The sequence below is a fragment of the Cynocephalus volans genome, chromosome 3, assembly GCF_027409185.1.
Source record: "Cynocephalus volans isolate mCynVol1 chromosome 3, mCynVol1.pri, whole genome shotgun sequence".
NCBI classification, from domain to species: Eukaryota; Metazoa; Chordata; class Mammalia; order Dermoptera; family Cynocephalidae; genus Cynocephalus; species Cynocephalus volans.
Genome location: NC_084462.1, coordinates 137,567,700 through 137,585,188, shown reverse-complemented (window position 1 = coordinate 137,585,188; position 17,489 = coordinate 137,567,700). Strand labels below are relative to the sequence as shown.

The following is a 17,489-nucleotide window of genomic DNA, read 5'->3' as shown; positions in this document are numbered from 1 at the left end:
AGAAACTGCATAACCAATGAATTCACGAAACCTCCTCCCACAGACAGTGGGCGGTCATGAATGAGATCCAGGTCTCCGCTGGGATTTAGGGTAATTTCAGAGTAGCTGAGTGAGGTTCTGCCTAAACCAAGAGGACATTGCTGGAACTGTGATTAAAAGATGCTAACATCAAGCCAAGCCTCCTTACACTATAACTCTCTGCAGTTTCAAAGTGAGGACTGGTCATTGTCCAATAAAAACAAATCTGTCCTTTATTGTAAGTAAAGAAATAAAAAGGAGGAGTGCCTGGAAATGACTTCAAGAAGGCCATTTTAATGAATGTAGTGTTTGAAATTCAGGTAAATAGAGCATCTCTCATTCCCAGCACAAAAAGTTATTCAATGTGGCAGCCAAGTCAGCCATGAGAATTTGTGGCACACCAAAGTCTAGGTCATAGGTGGCTGAGAAACCACAACGTAACACCAGCCCTTCCCTTGCTAACGGGTGCCCTTAGCAGACCTCAGTACACCTCAGTCTTCTCAAATCTTCAACAGAGGGGTGCAGTAGATAAGGTCTCTTCCACCTCCTTAATTTTATATTGCTAGAAAATGAAACAAGTAGAACTCAGTCTCATACCGATTGTAACATGTTTTCCTAAACTAATATTCAGAAATTTCCCACTTACAAACGATGGGAGAGTTCATTTTAACTTACAGCCCTTAAGTTGGTGCTTTGCCTGATCCTGATTCCTAGTTTGTCAAAGTCAAGAATGCCATGTGCTATTAGGTAACACATTCCTTAGTCTTTCCTCTCTGCAGTTTGCAGAGTCTGTTTCCCTCCCCAAGTTCTGCCCATTCATGCAGAGGTAGCAGAAGCATCCATTCTATGAATCTCCCTTCATGGAAGGGAAATGTTTGAATCAATGCCTTTCACTTAATTAAAAAAAAAAAAAGTCAGTGGAAAAAAAGAAGCCAAGCCATATCAAGCTACCTAAGATTAAAATGTGATAAATAAGAGGGATGTTTAAATGGACAGGCTGAAAAGAAGTCTTCCAAGGTTAAATATATTTTTATTTTAAACACCAACATTTTTATTTACCGAAGTACCGGAATAGATCTTCAGAAGTCACGCAAGGACTCAATATGGGCTTTTGGATCAGAAACATGTTGGTGACCTTAGCACATTTTCAACCACTCTGAACCTAAGTTTCCTCATCTGTGAAATGGATAATATCTACTCTGTGGGATTACATAATTTAGAGCCAGTTATTAAGCACTTACTGTGTGCTGGATGATAAGTACATTATCTAATTATTGCAATACCTTGCATTTAACTTTCATAACCACTAGTTCTGCTTTACTGCATCATTTACCCATTCAGTAATGGATATAGTGTTTGTGTGTGCGTGTAGCTGTCTGCTCGACACACAGAAAGTTCAAAGAGAAAGAAAAGAAACTATTACCATAGGAAGAGTGTCCTATGGTCATTTTTAGAACTACGTGGAGAGAACAAAAAAGATTTAGATTTAGACCACACCTATGAGTTACCAGTAATAAATGACTGGCACACTTAGGGTTTATCACTGCTCTTGGGTAACCTAAAAGAAACAAGATTTAATTCAGTTCATTACATCTTTTCTTATACGTGGTAGCCCTACTCATCATGGTGACCTACTCTGACCTCACTGCCTACTTCAAAAAAGAACTGAAAAACACTCTATAGGTGTATTTCACAAACAAAAAGCCACAAATCTGTGGTCCAAACAGGCCAAGAAGTACAGGAGGAATACACTGGAAATAATTTGAAGAAGACTTTTAAGACCACTTATTCAATCACTTACTCATTCATTCATTCATATTGTCTCTCTTTCTCCTCTGCTTCCAAAGTTTTGGTTTCTTATTGTTATTCCTGATTCACAGAAGTTATAGAATCTTAAGGTCAGAAGGAACATTGGAAGTCATCCAAGAGGTTGCGGATTCTTTTCTAAACAAATAGGTGCTGAGTCCCTACAGTGCAGGCACACAGTGGTTCCGAAGTCCCCGGCGAAGGGAATCATGGTAGCTCTTACCTGCCTCATCTCACAGGGTTTGTGGGAAGAAGAAAAGAGATAATGTATGCAAATGATTCAGTAGGGTGCCTGGCGCACAGCAGGTGCTCAATAAATAGGGGCCAGTCTTATCCTGTGACGGCCCAATGCTAAGGCTCGTGCACCCCGAGGAGACCCAAGCCACTGCCTCTTTAGCTCACTCACATTGCTCAGGTAGCTCTAATCATTATAAAGTTTTCCTTCTCTTTGGGCTAAATGGACTGCAGCTTCCACCCACTGTCCTCCACATGGATCCAAGCCAACCTTCCAATTAACCAATGACAATTCTCTGCTCATCTTCTCAGTTCACCCTGGTTTTCAAGTGCCCCACAATCCTCTCTTCTCTGGTCACAGCCCGACGTGTCCCTGTCCCTCACAGTACATACCCGCAACTGCACCCCAGACTCTTAGGACAGTCTGGCCAACAGAACAGACTTGTTCTGTTTAGTGGCTTTGGGGGCAAGCATATTGTGATATTATTCATTTAAGCTCTTAGTCTACTAAAAGCCAGAAGTCCTTTTCATGTGTGCTAAGTTAGAGGAGCCATGCCTCCTTTAACTTAGGTTTAGGGGATGTTGATGTGGAGCTCTGCTTTGGTGCTTAATATGCCACCCTGTTATATTCAAATATTTTGATCAGCATTCTATTATCAAGCCATCAGTTATCCCTCTGGGTTCATCCATAGCTTTGACAAACACACCTTCTCAGCTCAGCTTATGCTGCAGCCCTTGCTGTGACCAGCAGCTTCACACAACCTGACGGCACCCTGCCTCAGTTGTACCACTTCTCTCTAGCTTTCTGCCTTGGGGCTTCTCTGACACCACAGCATGAGACACATGCAGAAACGGCTCAGCACTCACACATGTACAAACCTGGAAGTGCAAGGACTCAGTACTGGGGGCACAACCCAGTGAAGGGAAGAGGGGAACCAGTGGATACACACCCACCTCCTCTGTCCTCTGCCACTTGAGAGGCACATTCCGCATAGCTCTCAGAGGATCCTTATGGATTTAGCTCCAGCCGCCCACAGCAGTGTCCAACTTGATAACATTGGCCTGTGTTGGCCCTTCCTCCGTCCCTATTTCTCTCTTCCTAGCCCCCTTTCCTGTCGCTTAGGATCTGTGCCCAAAATAAACCACCTGTACACCAACCCTTGCTTCAGGCTCTGCTTTCTTGGGGACTCTAGCTGAAGTCATCCTCTGTCAACAAGACTAATAACATTGAACACGTGAGCCCCAAAACATAGCACCAGAAACCTCCCTTCAGGCTGACAGCAGCCAGAGCAAGACCTGTCAGTCACCAAAGCCACTCTTAAGCCACACAACTAGACTCTTGCCTGCCCCATTTCTCCACTGGACTCATAAGGACATAGGGGCTCTGGCAAAGGCCATGCTGAAACTTAGATATGGGATGTCCATCAGAATTCCTGTGATCTGCCCAGAACACAGAAGTCTCTCAGTCAATGCTATCTCGCTTCCCTGCCCACTCCCCCATCAGAAAGAATGACGTTCATTCTCTGTGGCCCTTTCTTCCCATGCGGGTTCCTATTTCCTCGTCCCAGTGCTCACAAATCATGTTTTAAATATGCTTCTGGTATTTTGCACAGGACCTATGTTAACTTCACAGATCTTTACAATGTACACAACATACCTTCTCCCTCCTTTTCTCTTTTTCAAATTGAGACAACATTACTTATCTTGAGGCTTCTGATATTTCCCCTATTCCTTTACCACTCTTCAAAAACTCAAAAGTAGTTCAGCATTGCCATTTTAGTCACACATTTTAACTGTTTAAATCACATGTTTGGTGCACATGCACAGACAGAAATGTAGACAGTGAAAGTCAATGTCATGCATGTATTCATGCTGTGCACGTAAACACTTGAATTCTACTGACAGATCAGGATAAGCCGCTTCAGAAATTCCAATGATTGTGCTTTACTGGAGTGTGCTGGGGAAGTAGGAAGAGATCTCTCCCATCCGGTCTCTGGAATTAACATTCCTGCTCTTTCCAGCTCAACTTTACAGTCCATAGCACCAGGGGAAAAAAAAAAAAAAGAATCTTTCCTGGAGCCTCATTTTCCATGGGACACAGATCATTAGAATGCCTGGAAATTCCAGCACGGGCACGTCCAAAAACCTCAGGGAAATGCTACAACAGAGCCCAGTCCTGCCTTCCTCAATCCCAGACTTGGTGCAGGCTGTGAGAGATGGTTCAAAGAACGAGGGAATGAATTCTTACTGAAAGCAGTATATAAAATGCTCAAATAATTTAATGAGTGGTCATACTACAAAAGTAATAACCATACCTGTTTCAGTGCTTATATGTGTAAGTAAAACTTGAAAAGATTTTCTTAAGTCTATGATTCCATTATATGAAACACGCTTGCATTCCTGAGATAGCCTTTGAGTAAAACCACCTGTGGGGATTTTCCAGGGCAAACTGGCCTAAAAGCACCTAGAGAGCCTGGTGTGCATTACTAGTTAGGACTGACCATAGAGTGTTCACCAGAAGCATCCTGTCCTGTCCCTCTTCTGGCTCTGGCCTCCAAAGAGGTGTGCCACCAGAGCTAAGGAAGATTTGCTTGGCTCTGCATGTGAAGCTACCACAAAACTATAAAAAGAGACTCTGAAATGACCTTTCTCATAGCAGCAAGTTCAGGTGGGCAAAAGAGAAGTGATCCCCATCCTAACACTGGAGCCTTCTGGGCCCACTTAAAACCTGTCCCTAAATGAGGGTTCCAATAGGTTGACAGAGGCTGAGATGGTGGAAAGAGCATTTGACTGAGGAGACTGTATTAGTCCGTTTCTGTTGCTTATAACAGAATACCTGAAACTGGGTAATTTATAAAGAAATGAAATTTATTGCTTACAGTTTTGGAGGCTGGGAAGTCTAAAGTCCAGAGAACACATCTGGTGAGGGGCTTTTTCTTGGTGGTCTCTTAACAAAGACACAGGGTGTCACATGGTGAGAATGGACTGAGCAAGAGAGCTAACCTGCTCACTTACTCTCCTTTTAAAGCCATCAGAATTGGGCCCATTACTCCATGAATGGATCAACCTATTCACAAGAGTACAGTCCTCACAATCTAATCACCTCTTAAAGGCCCCACCTTTCAATTACCATAATAGGATTTCTCACCCTTTTAACACTGTTACAATGAAATTAAGTTTCCCGTACATGAACTTTTAGGGGACACATTTAACCCATAGCAAAGTGGCACATTCCAATCTTGGATCTGCTGCCCACAGCTTTGTCAACCCATGTATTGCTCCAGAAGCTAGGAAAACTGCTGTGCTTGGCCTCAGATTTTCAAACTGCTTAAATAGTCAGGGTTGAGGGGGTGGGGCATCCACTCCCCATAAGCTTTCATGTACATTTTTATTTGCAAATAAAAATCTTTTGATACACATCCATAAAACTTGAAAGCCACAGCACCAAATTACCTCTAAATTACCTCGCACCTCTAATAGTCTGTGTTCTTTCTCCTTGAAGTGTGGTCAACAGACCTGCAACATCACCATCCCCGGGAAGCATATTACAAATGCAGGAGGTCAGCCCTACCTCCTCAATCTGAGTTTTCAGTAACAAGATCCCCAAGCAATTTGTATGCACATTAAACTTTGAGAAGAACTGGTTAATCTAAGACACTTTTATCTTTTCCTCTGTGTTTTAGATGTTATTGCTTAACACTGGTTCCAATCAAACTATCCTTCAAAAGTATCCTAGTGGGAGGAGCCAGGAGAATTATTATTAAGTCTCATAATTGTACAGATGCTTAAGAGGGGTGAAAATATTAGGTGACCAGGTATCTTGTTTTCCTACGTTTAAATAAGTTAGGAATCATAAAAGTGTTTGGGTTGACCTACGAACACGCCAAGAAATCATTCCTTATGGGACAACATGTGTCATACTCCTCTCTCTCTAGCCTATTCATACTCATCCTTTAAAGGCCCAGGAACTCAGCCCTTTACATGGCACATGCCCGGAGTCCCCTTATGTGTGTAGTCTACTTAATGAACTGGCATTAGACGTACTAAAAAGGCAAGGATCTTGTGAGCCCTAAAGCACTTGTTTCAAATGACACACTGAAGTTCCCTTCTTGCATTCACCTTCTTGGACTACCCAAACCACCCTCTTCTCTCCCCTTCACTCAACTCCAGTTTTGTTCTCAAATCAGAACCATAACATTTAGCAACTGTTTATAGTCTAATTATTACATAAAGGTTTGTTTTGCCTCCACCACTCAAGTGTAAGCTCCTTGCGAAGAATTATTATACCTATTCCACCCTTTAACAGAGCACCCAACTTTCTCCCAGGGTATTTGGTGAATTTATATGTGCTGAGGAACTTGGTCCCACAATTTCTCCCTGAATACTTTTTGCCAGGTACCATTATAATAGTATTACCTATTGTGTAAAAAAACCCACTGGATTGTTTGATTTTTTTTTCTTAGTAAACTAAGATAAGAAAACCGTATTAAATGTTGATATGTGCAGTGGGAACAAAGCCCTAGAATTAGGTTCTGAGTCCCCAGGAGTCACATGCTCCTATGTAAAAGCAGGCTAGTTCCTCTAAACTCCCAGCTGGCTCTTGGGGTGCAGGCTTCAGAGCAAGGCCCAAGCCTTCACTAACTAACGGAGAGAGAAAGCTTGGCTCCTGTTCTGAAAGGTCTGCTTTCTTTGGGAGAATCCTGCCTCAGGCAGCTTCCATGGAAGCAAAAAATAGCAAAAATAGCTCAGAGGAGACATCTCATTCTGCATCTTAATCTATGTGAATTGGATGAGCTCAGTAAGGCCTTGGAAGGAATGACTGGGATGGATGAAAAGGAAGGAACAGGCTACAAACTCAAAGTAGTGATTATATGAAAAAGAGTTCTATGAGCACCACACCTTTCTAGCAATGAGTTATACATGGTACTTCATCCAAAGAGGAAAACCTGTAAATTTCTCCTCAGGCCAAAGAGAAGCTATTTTTCTTCTTTGGTGCTGTCAATTCTCTTTAGAATTACACTTCTGCAGGATAGGCTGCGGAGTTTCAGTTACTTCTCAGCTCTTCCAGCCCTCATTTTGCCCTCGTTTGCACGTCTGTTTATTTAAACATAAACAAACCAATTTGACTGCTGTGAAGTTTGTCTGCCTTTTACTTGCTTTGATGGGGCCTGTTTATAACACATCCTCAGTCGCTGAAGCCCTTGAGCACCCAAGTTAAACAACCAAATCCAAGTTATTCACAACAAAGAGTATGAATGTACATGACCTGCTGGAATTTACAATCAGCAAATTGTGCAGTCATCCCAGACCAACCCAAAGAAAATGACAATATCTTAAGAGAAAAGAGTTTCATATATAAAACCCCTATATATTTCATTCTACAAAATGATTTCTTCTTTTCACATTCACCAACTGAAGAAAAAAAAGGGTTCACAAGTTATTTGGGAAAATTGGGTCAGGACTGCATTTTTTTCAGGACCCAACATGATAGAGAGTGAAACAAAGAGCTAAAATGTAGAAGGTGGAGCCCAGTAGACTCATATCTTTTCAGGGTGCCAAGTCATCCCCAATCTCTTCTTGATAATCCTTCACGTGAAAAAATTTCTGGTCTTTTAGGAAAATATTGTTTATATCAATTCCATATTTATTAGAGGCAAATTTAAACCTGAGGGATAGAAAGATCCTTGCTGGATCATTAATAAGTAACTTCTGGGCAAAAACAAGGTTTTATCATCACCATTTTACAGTTGAGAAAACGAAAGCTCAGAAATTAATTGACTAGTCCAGCCTGACTGATTTTAAAATCTATAAGAATCCACTACAACTTATGCCCTCTCTTGGACATAAATAAATGGCCTCCTGGACAATACCTCCTTTTCCTCTTTGTCTCAATCCTTCCTTCTCCCCATACAACAGTGCTGACAGCAGCCAAGCTGCCCTGGGATGACGATGCCACCAGATGGACAAACGGAAACTGTCTGAACCAAACTGCTTCATTTCTCCCATTTTTGCCTCTCAGAGGATCATGCACATACCAGATAAACTCTTTCCCCAAAATGTACAAACACACACACACACACACACACACACACACACACACACACACACACACACACACCCCTTTCATTTTTTAATTCCTTTTTTCTTCCCTCTTCATTCTCAGCACGACCCTGCCTACAAGTCTGCTTGGGTTCTCTACTATCTCTGCAGGATCAACTCTAAATTCCTCAGCTGGCAAAGTTCTGCACACCCATTGCTTCTGTTTCTAATTTCCGCCTCTTAGAGCATTCTACACTCTTCTAGCTACTCTGAACTCACCATTTCCTGCACACAACCCGTCCCTTTCACAAAGCAATATTTTTATAAACGCTATTCCTTATGCTTGGAAAGTGCCTTCTTTCTCACTCTCTACAATCCTTTTTACATTTCGGATCAACTCCCGTTCACCCTTCAGCACTCAACTCAAACATATCTCCTCCTCAGTGAAGTCCTTCCTGACTCCCCCAGGCAATTAAGCTGCTAGGTTCACAATGCTCCTGGGTACCTTTCCCCCATACTTTTTATTCTTGTATCTATACTTCAGCACCAATGATGTTGTATTAGTCATTTACTCAACACCGAGAGTATCTATCAGGTACCAGGTGTTGGAATATAGTAAGTTACCATTGCATAACACTGGAAAATAGGAGGCAGTCAGAAAATGTTTGTTGAATGAATAAATGATGAAAGAGCTACAAACAAGATCTTATCCATATCATCACGATAACCTCTTCTATGCTTTCTTTTTAACTCCATTTGTGATCTAAAAAAGCAGGTCAGGGTAGAGGATGGCATACCTGTACTATGGAAACCAAAAACCATAAAAATCATAGAACTAACATCTTCATCCTGTAATGATGGCAAATACAAAGGTACTTCAGAAAGTTCATGGAAAGATTCCTATTATTGTCTAATACAATTTTCCCATGAACTTTTTGAAGTAGCCTCATATACTCACAAGTTCTCACCCATCTCCACAATGATTTTTGTCTTAAGCACCACCATTAAAGATAATCCTTTCTCTTGTATTTAATTTTAAGTATAGCAACAATCTTTTTGCCATGTATTCACTACAAATATACACAATTTCCCCACAAAATATGCCCCATTTTGTGGGATAAATGTCTTTGTGAATTAACTTGTGAATCTCCAGTTATTATACTGTTTCCACTAAAAAATACATTTCAAGTCCAAATGACAAAAATCATAAATAAATGATGCCACACAACCTATTTTTCTTTTGGGAACTGCAGGTAAAGTCAGTGGATTCCATTTTTGCCATTTTCCCCTTATTTTTTTCTTTTGGCATTTTTTCTGCAAATGGTCATCTCCAAAGAGACTGGCCAGAAGTCTCAATGTTAACCTGCACTGGAAGCTGAGGGGCCCTTACCTAAGGTTATGAAGGTTCTGAAAATAGGCCTCTGCTTAGCTGATCATGACCCTACCCGCTGACCAAATATGGAGTGAAAAAGAAAAATACACACAAATAAACCTAAAGGAACTGATTCAACCATTTTCTTTGGATCTCCAATGACCATGAACCTGAGGCAAAGAATGAACAAGTGAATCACTAGATTCTCAATAAATTAAAGAGAATGAAAAGTTAGTATCAAAATATCTCCCATGGATCTCCAATAATCCATGTTTAATGTGTAGGATATCTCTCTATTTAATGTCAGTCTTGTAAAACACAGAGTCAAGTTCATACTATTTTTTTTCTTTATTATACTGAGATCAAGCCCAGATATGAATTTGGTTCCCATTTACCAAGTTTTAACATCTCTAAACACTAGAAGAAATGTATGTGTGGGTTTTTAATTGATGATTACAAAATAAAGTGATACAGGATGACTTTGGTACAGGAAATCTCAGCCATCCAATGAATGAGTCATTCTGCACAGCCTAGTTTTCTGAATTGGTAAGAGCTTTACACACTAAAAGAGCTTTGGAGGTTAATTACCTTGGGCGTAAATATTTCCAAAGTATATTGAACATTTCCCTATCTTCCTAAAGGGTATATTTAAAAATGCATCCTTTTGATAGTTCACTGTTGTTAATGGTAAATAGCAATTATTGGTTTATGTTGTTATAGAGTGATGCCTGCAGGATCGATTGAGAGTTCTTACACTAATATTCCCAAGCCTTCAGGGTTTATGTTCCAACTCCTGTGTTTAAAGTTATAGTTTTTCTGTCTCTTTCCTAGTTATCAGGCTCTCAGGGGTCACTTTTCACTGCTGCTTACAGCAGTCCCTTTCCCCATTCTAAATGTGCTACCCCTAATATACTATGGCTTATTTTTCAATTAAAAAAAAGTCAGGATTGTATCTAGAATAAGAGGAAATGTGTTCTGAGAGAGGGTCTGAAGTATTCTCCTGGACTTTTGTTCCATCTACTCCGTTTGCTAAGTGGGTATTTTTGTCCCCTTCCTGGTTCTTGGCTGGCTTCCAGATATGTAGAGAGCCGCCTCACAGACTGAGGTATGCTATGACAAAACTTGATGCTCCTGACGATCCCCCTACTTCAAAAGTAAATCAAACGATCATATGACCTCTCCTGTGAATTTCTGTCCTGGTCACACAACAAAACAAGTACAAAGGTTTCCATGCAGGCAAAATGTCTAGGCTGAAAGATTAATCCAGAAAGTAGCTGCTATCTTACATAATGGTTTTATATTTTGTACATCTATATCATTTAGCAGCACAAACAGGTAAGTATCTTATACAAATAAGTATTGCAAAAAACTTTTGAGGGAAAAACTTACCAAGCAATTTCACAAAACTCAAATAAGTTCAATTTGGGGAGGGGGAGGCTTATTAAATTACAGTATTTTAAACCTAAGCCACTTCTTTTTCATACCATACATCTAATTGCTATACTTACTAACCTGATGGTTACTATGCTGGGAAAAGTCCTCTGCATTACTCAACGGGAAAAAATGTTGCTCCAACATTTGAGTAACCTAAAGGTGAATTATCATTAGTTTAAACAGTCCCTACAAGACTGATGTCAAGCATTCAACATAAATGACTGTACTTAAATACTCTACATTCCATAAAATACAAAAGTTTATATAACCTTGTTTGTCAAACCTGAGAAAGCAAAACCAAGCAGGTGAACCAGGCTACCAGTTGACATTAAGGACAGAAGCAAAGAGAGTGGATCACCAGTTACCCTAGTTATGCTTTGCACCCTTATAAAGGAGGATGGCCCTTCAGCTATTTATAAATGTGCAGTTCAACCAAAGGGGGCTCTGCCACTGCCACCCTTGCGAGTAAGAGCTGTTAGGCTGGGATGAATGGAATCTCCCTCAGCATGGCCCTCCATACTTGGCAGTGCAGGATCTTTTGGGTGCAGTCCTGTGTGGTCAGGAAAAGGACTGTGAGGATTTCCAGCAGTCACTTCCACCCTATGATTCTATATATGGAAACATCCCATTCTAGTGTTTTCAGCATCATGAGCACCATACCAGGGAAGAGGAGGGAGAAGGAGACCTGCCCTCCTCTGCTGCTCTGAGGGCGCATTCACTTTAATGTCTCCTAGGCCCTGCTGCCCTGGACTGGACCTTATCAAATGGCAGCCCAGACCTCTGCCGAGCCTTGCAGGCTTGCAGCTCTAACATGGACCAGCTGGAAGAGAACCCCGCATTCTTTTCTCTGCATAAACAGTGGGGGCTCTGTGCACCCTCCCGCAGCAGCCTGAACTGAAGAATTTCCCCTGTCCAAAATCACAACCATCAGGCCTTTCCCCCATTCCCTAGCCTTTCCCTACCCCCCAGGATATAATTTCGGTCTGTCACCACCCACGCTAGCAAATGGCAAACTGCTGGACCTTCACAGTATACTCACTTTACATACTACTCGAGGTGTCTGTAAATAAAAACTCGCAGGGTCATATGAAACAATTCTGTTCCACTCAGGAAAGTTTCCTAACAAAAAGCATTAAGGAACCCAATTCACGTCTGCTGTTTCTACAAAAACCATTCTTACAAGATCCATATCCATATGGATAACGTCATGACTGGTAAGTGTAACCACATAATAAACATACATACTGCAAATATCATTTTAATAGTCTGCAGCGTCACCTACATATTATTCTGAAGACAAAACTCTAAAACCAGAATATCCACGGGGAAGCACGAATAATAAAATTGGATTTTCATGTATTTCTTACACAGCCTTATCCAAGCTTGGCTTCTGAAGGGCAGTCTCGGGCTTCTTCATGTGTTGCTGAAATCCAGCGAGCCACGTTGCCCAAAAGAGGAAGGGAGGGGGAAAGCCCAGAAAATCCAGACTCTACGTGACCTGACTTACTTATTTCCCAGGAAACAGCATGAGAGAAAAATCAATCATTCATGCTACCGTAGCTACCACACGGAATGGACTGAAGGAGTTCACAGTGGGCCAGACCCCAAAGCGGCCAGCGGAGGTAGTTGGGCGGCGGGGATCAGGGCGTGGGGGGAGATGCCCAGGGCCGCGGGGGCCCGCGCCGTCCGGGTCCCGGCGGAGCGGCTGTCGGGGGCGGGCCCGGGCCCGAGGCGGGGAAGCGGGGGACAGGCGGGACGGCGGCGGCCGCGCACTTACCGGGGCTGTTGGCCTCGCCTTCGAGGACGTGCAGCTCGGCGCAGTCGGCCAGCGAGTGCTCCAGGCAGAGCTGGAGGAAGCGGGCCTGGGTCTGGCTCACGCGCTTGAGCAGCGACAGCAGCGCAACAGTCTGCTCGCACTCGTTCCAGCCCTTAAACCAGCCCGCCAGCACCCCGACCTGGTCGCGAAACATCATGATTAGGGGGCCGCCTGCCGTTTACAAAGCCCCCTGGGCGCCCCAGCCCGCCCCGCCCGCCCCAAAGTTTGGCGGAGCCGCAGCCCCGCGGCCGCCGGAGCCGCGTTCCTGTTCCAAGGTGGCTCTGGTGCCCGGACGCTGCAGGTACTGCCTCGGCCCCTGCCTCTCTCGTCTACTTTCAGTTACGTTCGGTGGATCGGGCTGATTTCCCCAGAGACGGTGACAGACAGTAGCGCCGAGAGGTTTCTTTTTTTAAAAAAAAATAACGATTAAAAAAGAAAAATCCCCCACAAGGCACACAACTGAATGAAGAATGTTCTTTTCCCTCTTCTCGCAGCTCCGGGATGGTGATTTCCGGCGTCCCGGGGTCTCCTCCCCGCTGGGTGGCAGCTCGGACCCTTCACACCCGCATTCTCGAGCGGCGATCACCACTGGAACGAGAGAAATAGCTGCATTGAGACCTCGGCCAGCGAAGGAGCGCGCCCGGGGGACGAGTGCATCACAGGGTGCCGGGGAGGGGGGCGAGAGCGGGGGAGGCGGCGTCCCGCGGAAGGTTGGGTCCCCCGAATTCCGGCCGCCCCCTCTGCACCCGGATGCGGGAGAGGGGCTATTCCAGTTCGGGGAATGGCGAGAAGCCTTCTTCCCAGGTACAGGAGGCGACCCTGCGGCTTCCTGTTGCTGCCGCGGCGAGCTGCTGGTGCTCCCCGCACGCCCCACCCGGGGTGGCCTCGGGGGCTGTGCCTGCGAAAGCCAGCACCAGCAACAGATCTTCCCCGAGCAGAAAACTTGCAATGCGGCTGCGAAGTGGCGCGGGGGTGGGGGTGGGGGCTAATGCAAAGCAGAGGCGGAGGCAGCGGCAGCCCGAGTTCCTTCCTCCTCCTCCTCCTCCTCCTCCTCCTCCTCCTCCCACTCCTCCTCCTCCTCCTCCTCCTCCCAGAGAAGCAGCCGAGCGGCTGCAGCTCCATCTACAGCAACAGCCAGCATCTCCACCGCCAGGCGCCCCTCTGGATTTAGGCCGTGAGCAGCCGCGGCAGCAGCTCGAGACAAAAATAAACTCTCCCCACCCAAAGCTCAGCGCCCAGCGGGTGGCGGCGCAGCCCGGAGCCCTGACTCCCCCGCGCAGCGCCGCGCCGCTCCAGCCCACCCGGGAGGTCTCCCAGGGCCCGCTTCGCCCGGAGCCATCAGACGTGTGCGTGTGTGCCTTAGACATCCTGCCCCCGCCGCCGCCGCCGCCTACGGGCGGGTCAGTCCGGCCCAGCGCCCAGCCCGCGCGTCCCAGGCCAAAGGCGGCACGGCCCCGGGGCGCATGCCGCGCGCGGGGACAGCCCGAGTCGCAGCGCGGTTCCCCGGCTGGCAGGGCGGCTCCGCCAGGAATGCGGATCGGCGGCGCCGGCACACGCCCCCCAACGACCGTAAAGAAGAAAGTTCGGTTTCGGGGACTCCCCCGGTCTTACCCCCCAGTTCTGGTGGCCGCCGCCAACGGGGAGAGCCCATCGGTTCAGCCCTCGAGGGGCGGCTGATTCCCAGCATCCCGATTCCCGGTTCCCAGAACTTCTCGCTCGGAGGAAGAAGCCCCCGGGAAGGGGATCCCCCACCCCCAGTGACCTGCCGGTAGGGAGGGAAGGCTCACCTCGGCGCGGCTCATCTCGGCGGCTCGGGGCCCCAACGCGGGTCCGGGCCCGGCGGCTCTCAGCGGGGTTGGGGGCGCCCGGAGCGCGGGCTGCGGGCCATGCCGTCGGGGCGGGCGGCGCTGGGAGAGTGGGGCGCTGCGGGTCGGGGCCGCCGCGGCCGCCGCTGCTGCTGCCTCCAGTGTCGGCTCGCGGAGGACTGAGCCGCCCGAGCCGGAGCTCCCCACATGCTACTGATTAACATACACCATTACATCATGGGCTTGGCAGGGAGCGCCCGAGCGGGGGGAGAGGAACCCGGGCGGTGGCGGCCGCACGCGGGGGGAGTGGGGGGAGGATCCCCGGACCCCGCGGGCGGCGGCGGAGGGGGGGACGGATTCCTTAGTGGGGACCAGAAACGGGGGAGGGGAGCGGAGTGGGAGGAGCCGGATGGCGCAGAGGGGTCGGGTTGGAGGAACCGCGGAACAGAGCGAAGAAGTTTGGGGAACGGGAGGGGTCGCGGTGAATTCCTCTCCGCTGCCGCCTGCGTGTTCTGGAGGGGCCGGGGCGCTCGAGTCACCGGATCCCGGGCAGGAGGGACCCGGAGAGCGCTCGAGCAGGGGCGGTAATGCCACCCGCTGCTCGTCCTTAGGAGTGTGGTTCGCCGGCTTGAGTGACCCCTCGGCCGTGCTGGGGCCCGGGGTGGTAGAGCGGCTTGGCCCGCGGGTGCCAGACACCCGAAGTCCCTGCCGCTAGGGGCCGGGACGGGTTCTGCGGGTCGCGGACGCAAAGGGCGGAAAAGGACGGGGGGCAGGGCGCTGGGCTGGACGTTCCTGGGCGCGGGGCTCCGTGCCGCCCTTGTCCAAGGAGCGCGAGAAGTGCCTGGCTCCTCCGTCGCTCGGCCCGGGTCGAGCGCGGGATGCCCTTTGCTCTTGCGGGGAATCTGGCGGCGGACCCCGCGCCCTGCGGCGCCTCGCTCTGTCCTGGGGAGGCGGCCTGACTTCAGGGACCTGCTCGGGAGCTACGCCTGGCGCGCGGGCTGCGCCTTCGGGTCTGGAGCTGGGGCGAGCGCCGTCCCGGGCGACAGGGAGGCGGGGCAAGGCCACCTGTCAGCACGTCTGAGTCGCCAGGCCGGCAGCCTTTACCTGAATCTCAAGAGTGCGAAGAGCCGAGGCCACGCAGGGGCGTCAGAGATCCCCGCGGCGCAGGCCAGGATAGGAGGGTGTGGGCGCCGAGGCCTAGCGGCGCAATATGGGCTGGAAAAGTGCCCACAGCTAGTCTCGAAAGTAAAGGATTGGTTAAAAATACCCTAAAATCTAAACATCGCTGTACCTTCCAATATGAATAGAATATTCAAAAGGAGGACTTGATGACCAAATCCGGACTATCTCCGCGTTTTCAGAGGCATTTTCTCCAGCAACTAGAGGCTTTGTTTGCAAAAGAATACTGAGAAATGAGTGAGGCGCATGCTTCAGACCCAGCTGCCCTGCTCTCGGTAATACAGTATTTTGAATATAAAGTATGTAAGATATCTTTCCACTAATTAACACTTCCGTCTTCCAACTCCAGCATATGTCCCTGGAATCTCAGTTCTTACTTCTGCAGTCATTAGGTCGTGTCAGACATGTGAGAGCACCTAACCATCTGGTAGGGTATTGAAAAGTCTTGTGGAGCTGCAAAAATTTAGGTGTGACCGTTAAAATAGGGTGTGTGAATAAAAAAAGTTTATTATTAACCATCCAGGAAAGGTATCTGCATAATTTAATGAATATTTTGCCCTATTTAGAAAACAAGAATTCTTGAGTTAATGTTTTATTTTTGGTTTGTTTTATCACTGTAGAGGCAGAAAGTCTTGATAGATCGTTTTCTCCAAGACATTACTATCCATTAGCTAGTCCTTAGAATTAACGTCTATAAATAAGGAAGTGCGGAGGGGGATTAGAGTACGGTCTTACCTCGGTAATTATGTATGTGCCTCACCCAGAAAAGAGCCGCAGCCAAAGCAGATGTTCCCTATTTAGGGCTTTTGAAAGCCCCAAGAGTGAATTTTGTAAGGGAAAGTGAAAGAAACATCAGTTTCATTAACTTATTGTTGTCATCTGCAGCTTACTAAATGAATAGTAAAACTAAAAACAAAAACAAAGAAAACACCTCTTGAGGCAAAAATAGTAAAGAACTGTACTTATGCTGATGAAAGAAAATAGTGCCACCTACTGGAAGAGTGTAGTTCTTACAACAGACTGACCTAGGAAAAGACAGCTAATTTCTGAGTTGTCACTGTTCAGGATACTCTGAGACATAACAAAGATGAGCATGACATGAGTTACCAGTCTCCTCGTTTTTGTAGGTTAACAATTCCCGTGACTTCCCTTACCTCTGGGCCTTTTTCCTAATGAGGAAGGGAGGAGATAAAACCCACCAGTGAGGCCTCACTATTCCTCAGAGTGAGGTCATGACTCTAAAGTAAGGGGAGTAATATCATCGGCTAAATATAAGGTTTTGTGTTAAATGTGGGTTTTTCCTATATGAACCTGTACCCAATTATTATTGATAATTAATAAGTGGCTAACAACTGCTAAATATCCAGATCACTTGGAAGAGGAATGAAAATATCCTTTCATTAAAGGATAAAGGAGATATTACTATGTCTATGTTTACAGTATTTCTACTTATTCGTCTGAAGAATACTTATTGTGCACCTACTTTGTGCCAGGCACTGGGTTAGGCAGTTAGTATACTGAGTACTCTGAGTACACCAAGTACTGGCACTGAGTACACAATGGTGGACTAACCAGAAGGTACTCTATGAGTAAAAGATCAGATTATCAAATAAATTAACATTCTCAACATTATTTTTCTCTTCTCCTCCCTAGAATCTGGGAAGGGAAGAAATTGGTGTTTCTTAGTGAATAATATTTTTGGTCAGATAACTCAAATGTTCAGATGTTTCAAAGATTATTAACTCCAGATAAATTGGTGCCATATTTATAAAACACTGCTTAAGAG

At 46.3% G+C, this 17,489-nt stretch overlaps 1 protein-coding gene across 4 annotated transcripts in view; it reads right to left on the bottom strand.

Moving 5' to 3' along the window:
* Positions 1–14,723, bottom strand: part of SAMD4A (sterile alpha motif domain containing 4A) — a 208,388-nt gene extending 193,665 nt beyond the window's left edge. For 3 of the 4 annotated variants that reach the window (XM_063091946.1, XM_063091949.1, XM_063091950.1), the window contains exons 1-2: positions 14,507–14,723; positions 12,681–13,307 (exon numbers count right to left, since the gene is read on the bottom strand). In XM_063091946.1, coding sequence (XP_062948016.1) covers positions 12,681–12,876 — 196 coding nt within the window. In that variant the 5' untranslated portion in view covers positions 12,877–13,307; positions 14,507–14,723. The remainder of the gene's footprint in view (positions 1–12,680; positions 13,308–14,506) is intronic. The other variant, XM_063091948.1, reaches the window with a different exon arrangement.
* Between the last annotated feature and the right edge of the window lie 2,766 nt (positions 14,724–17,489).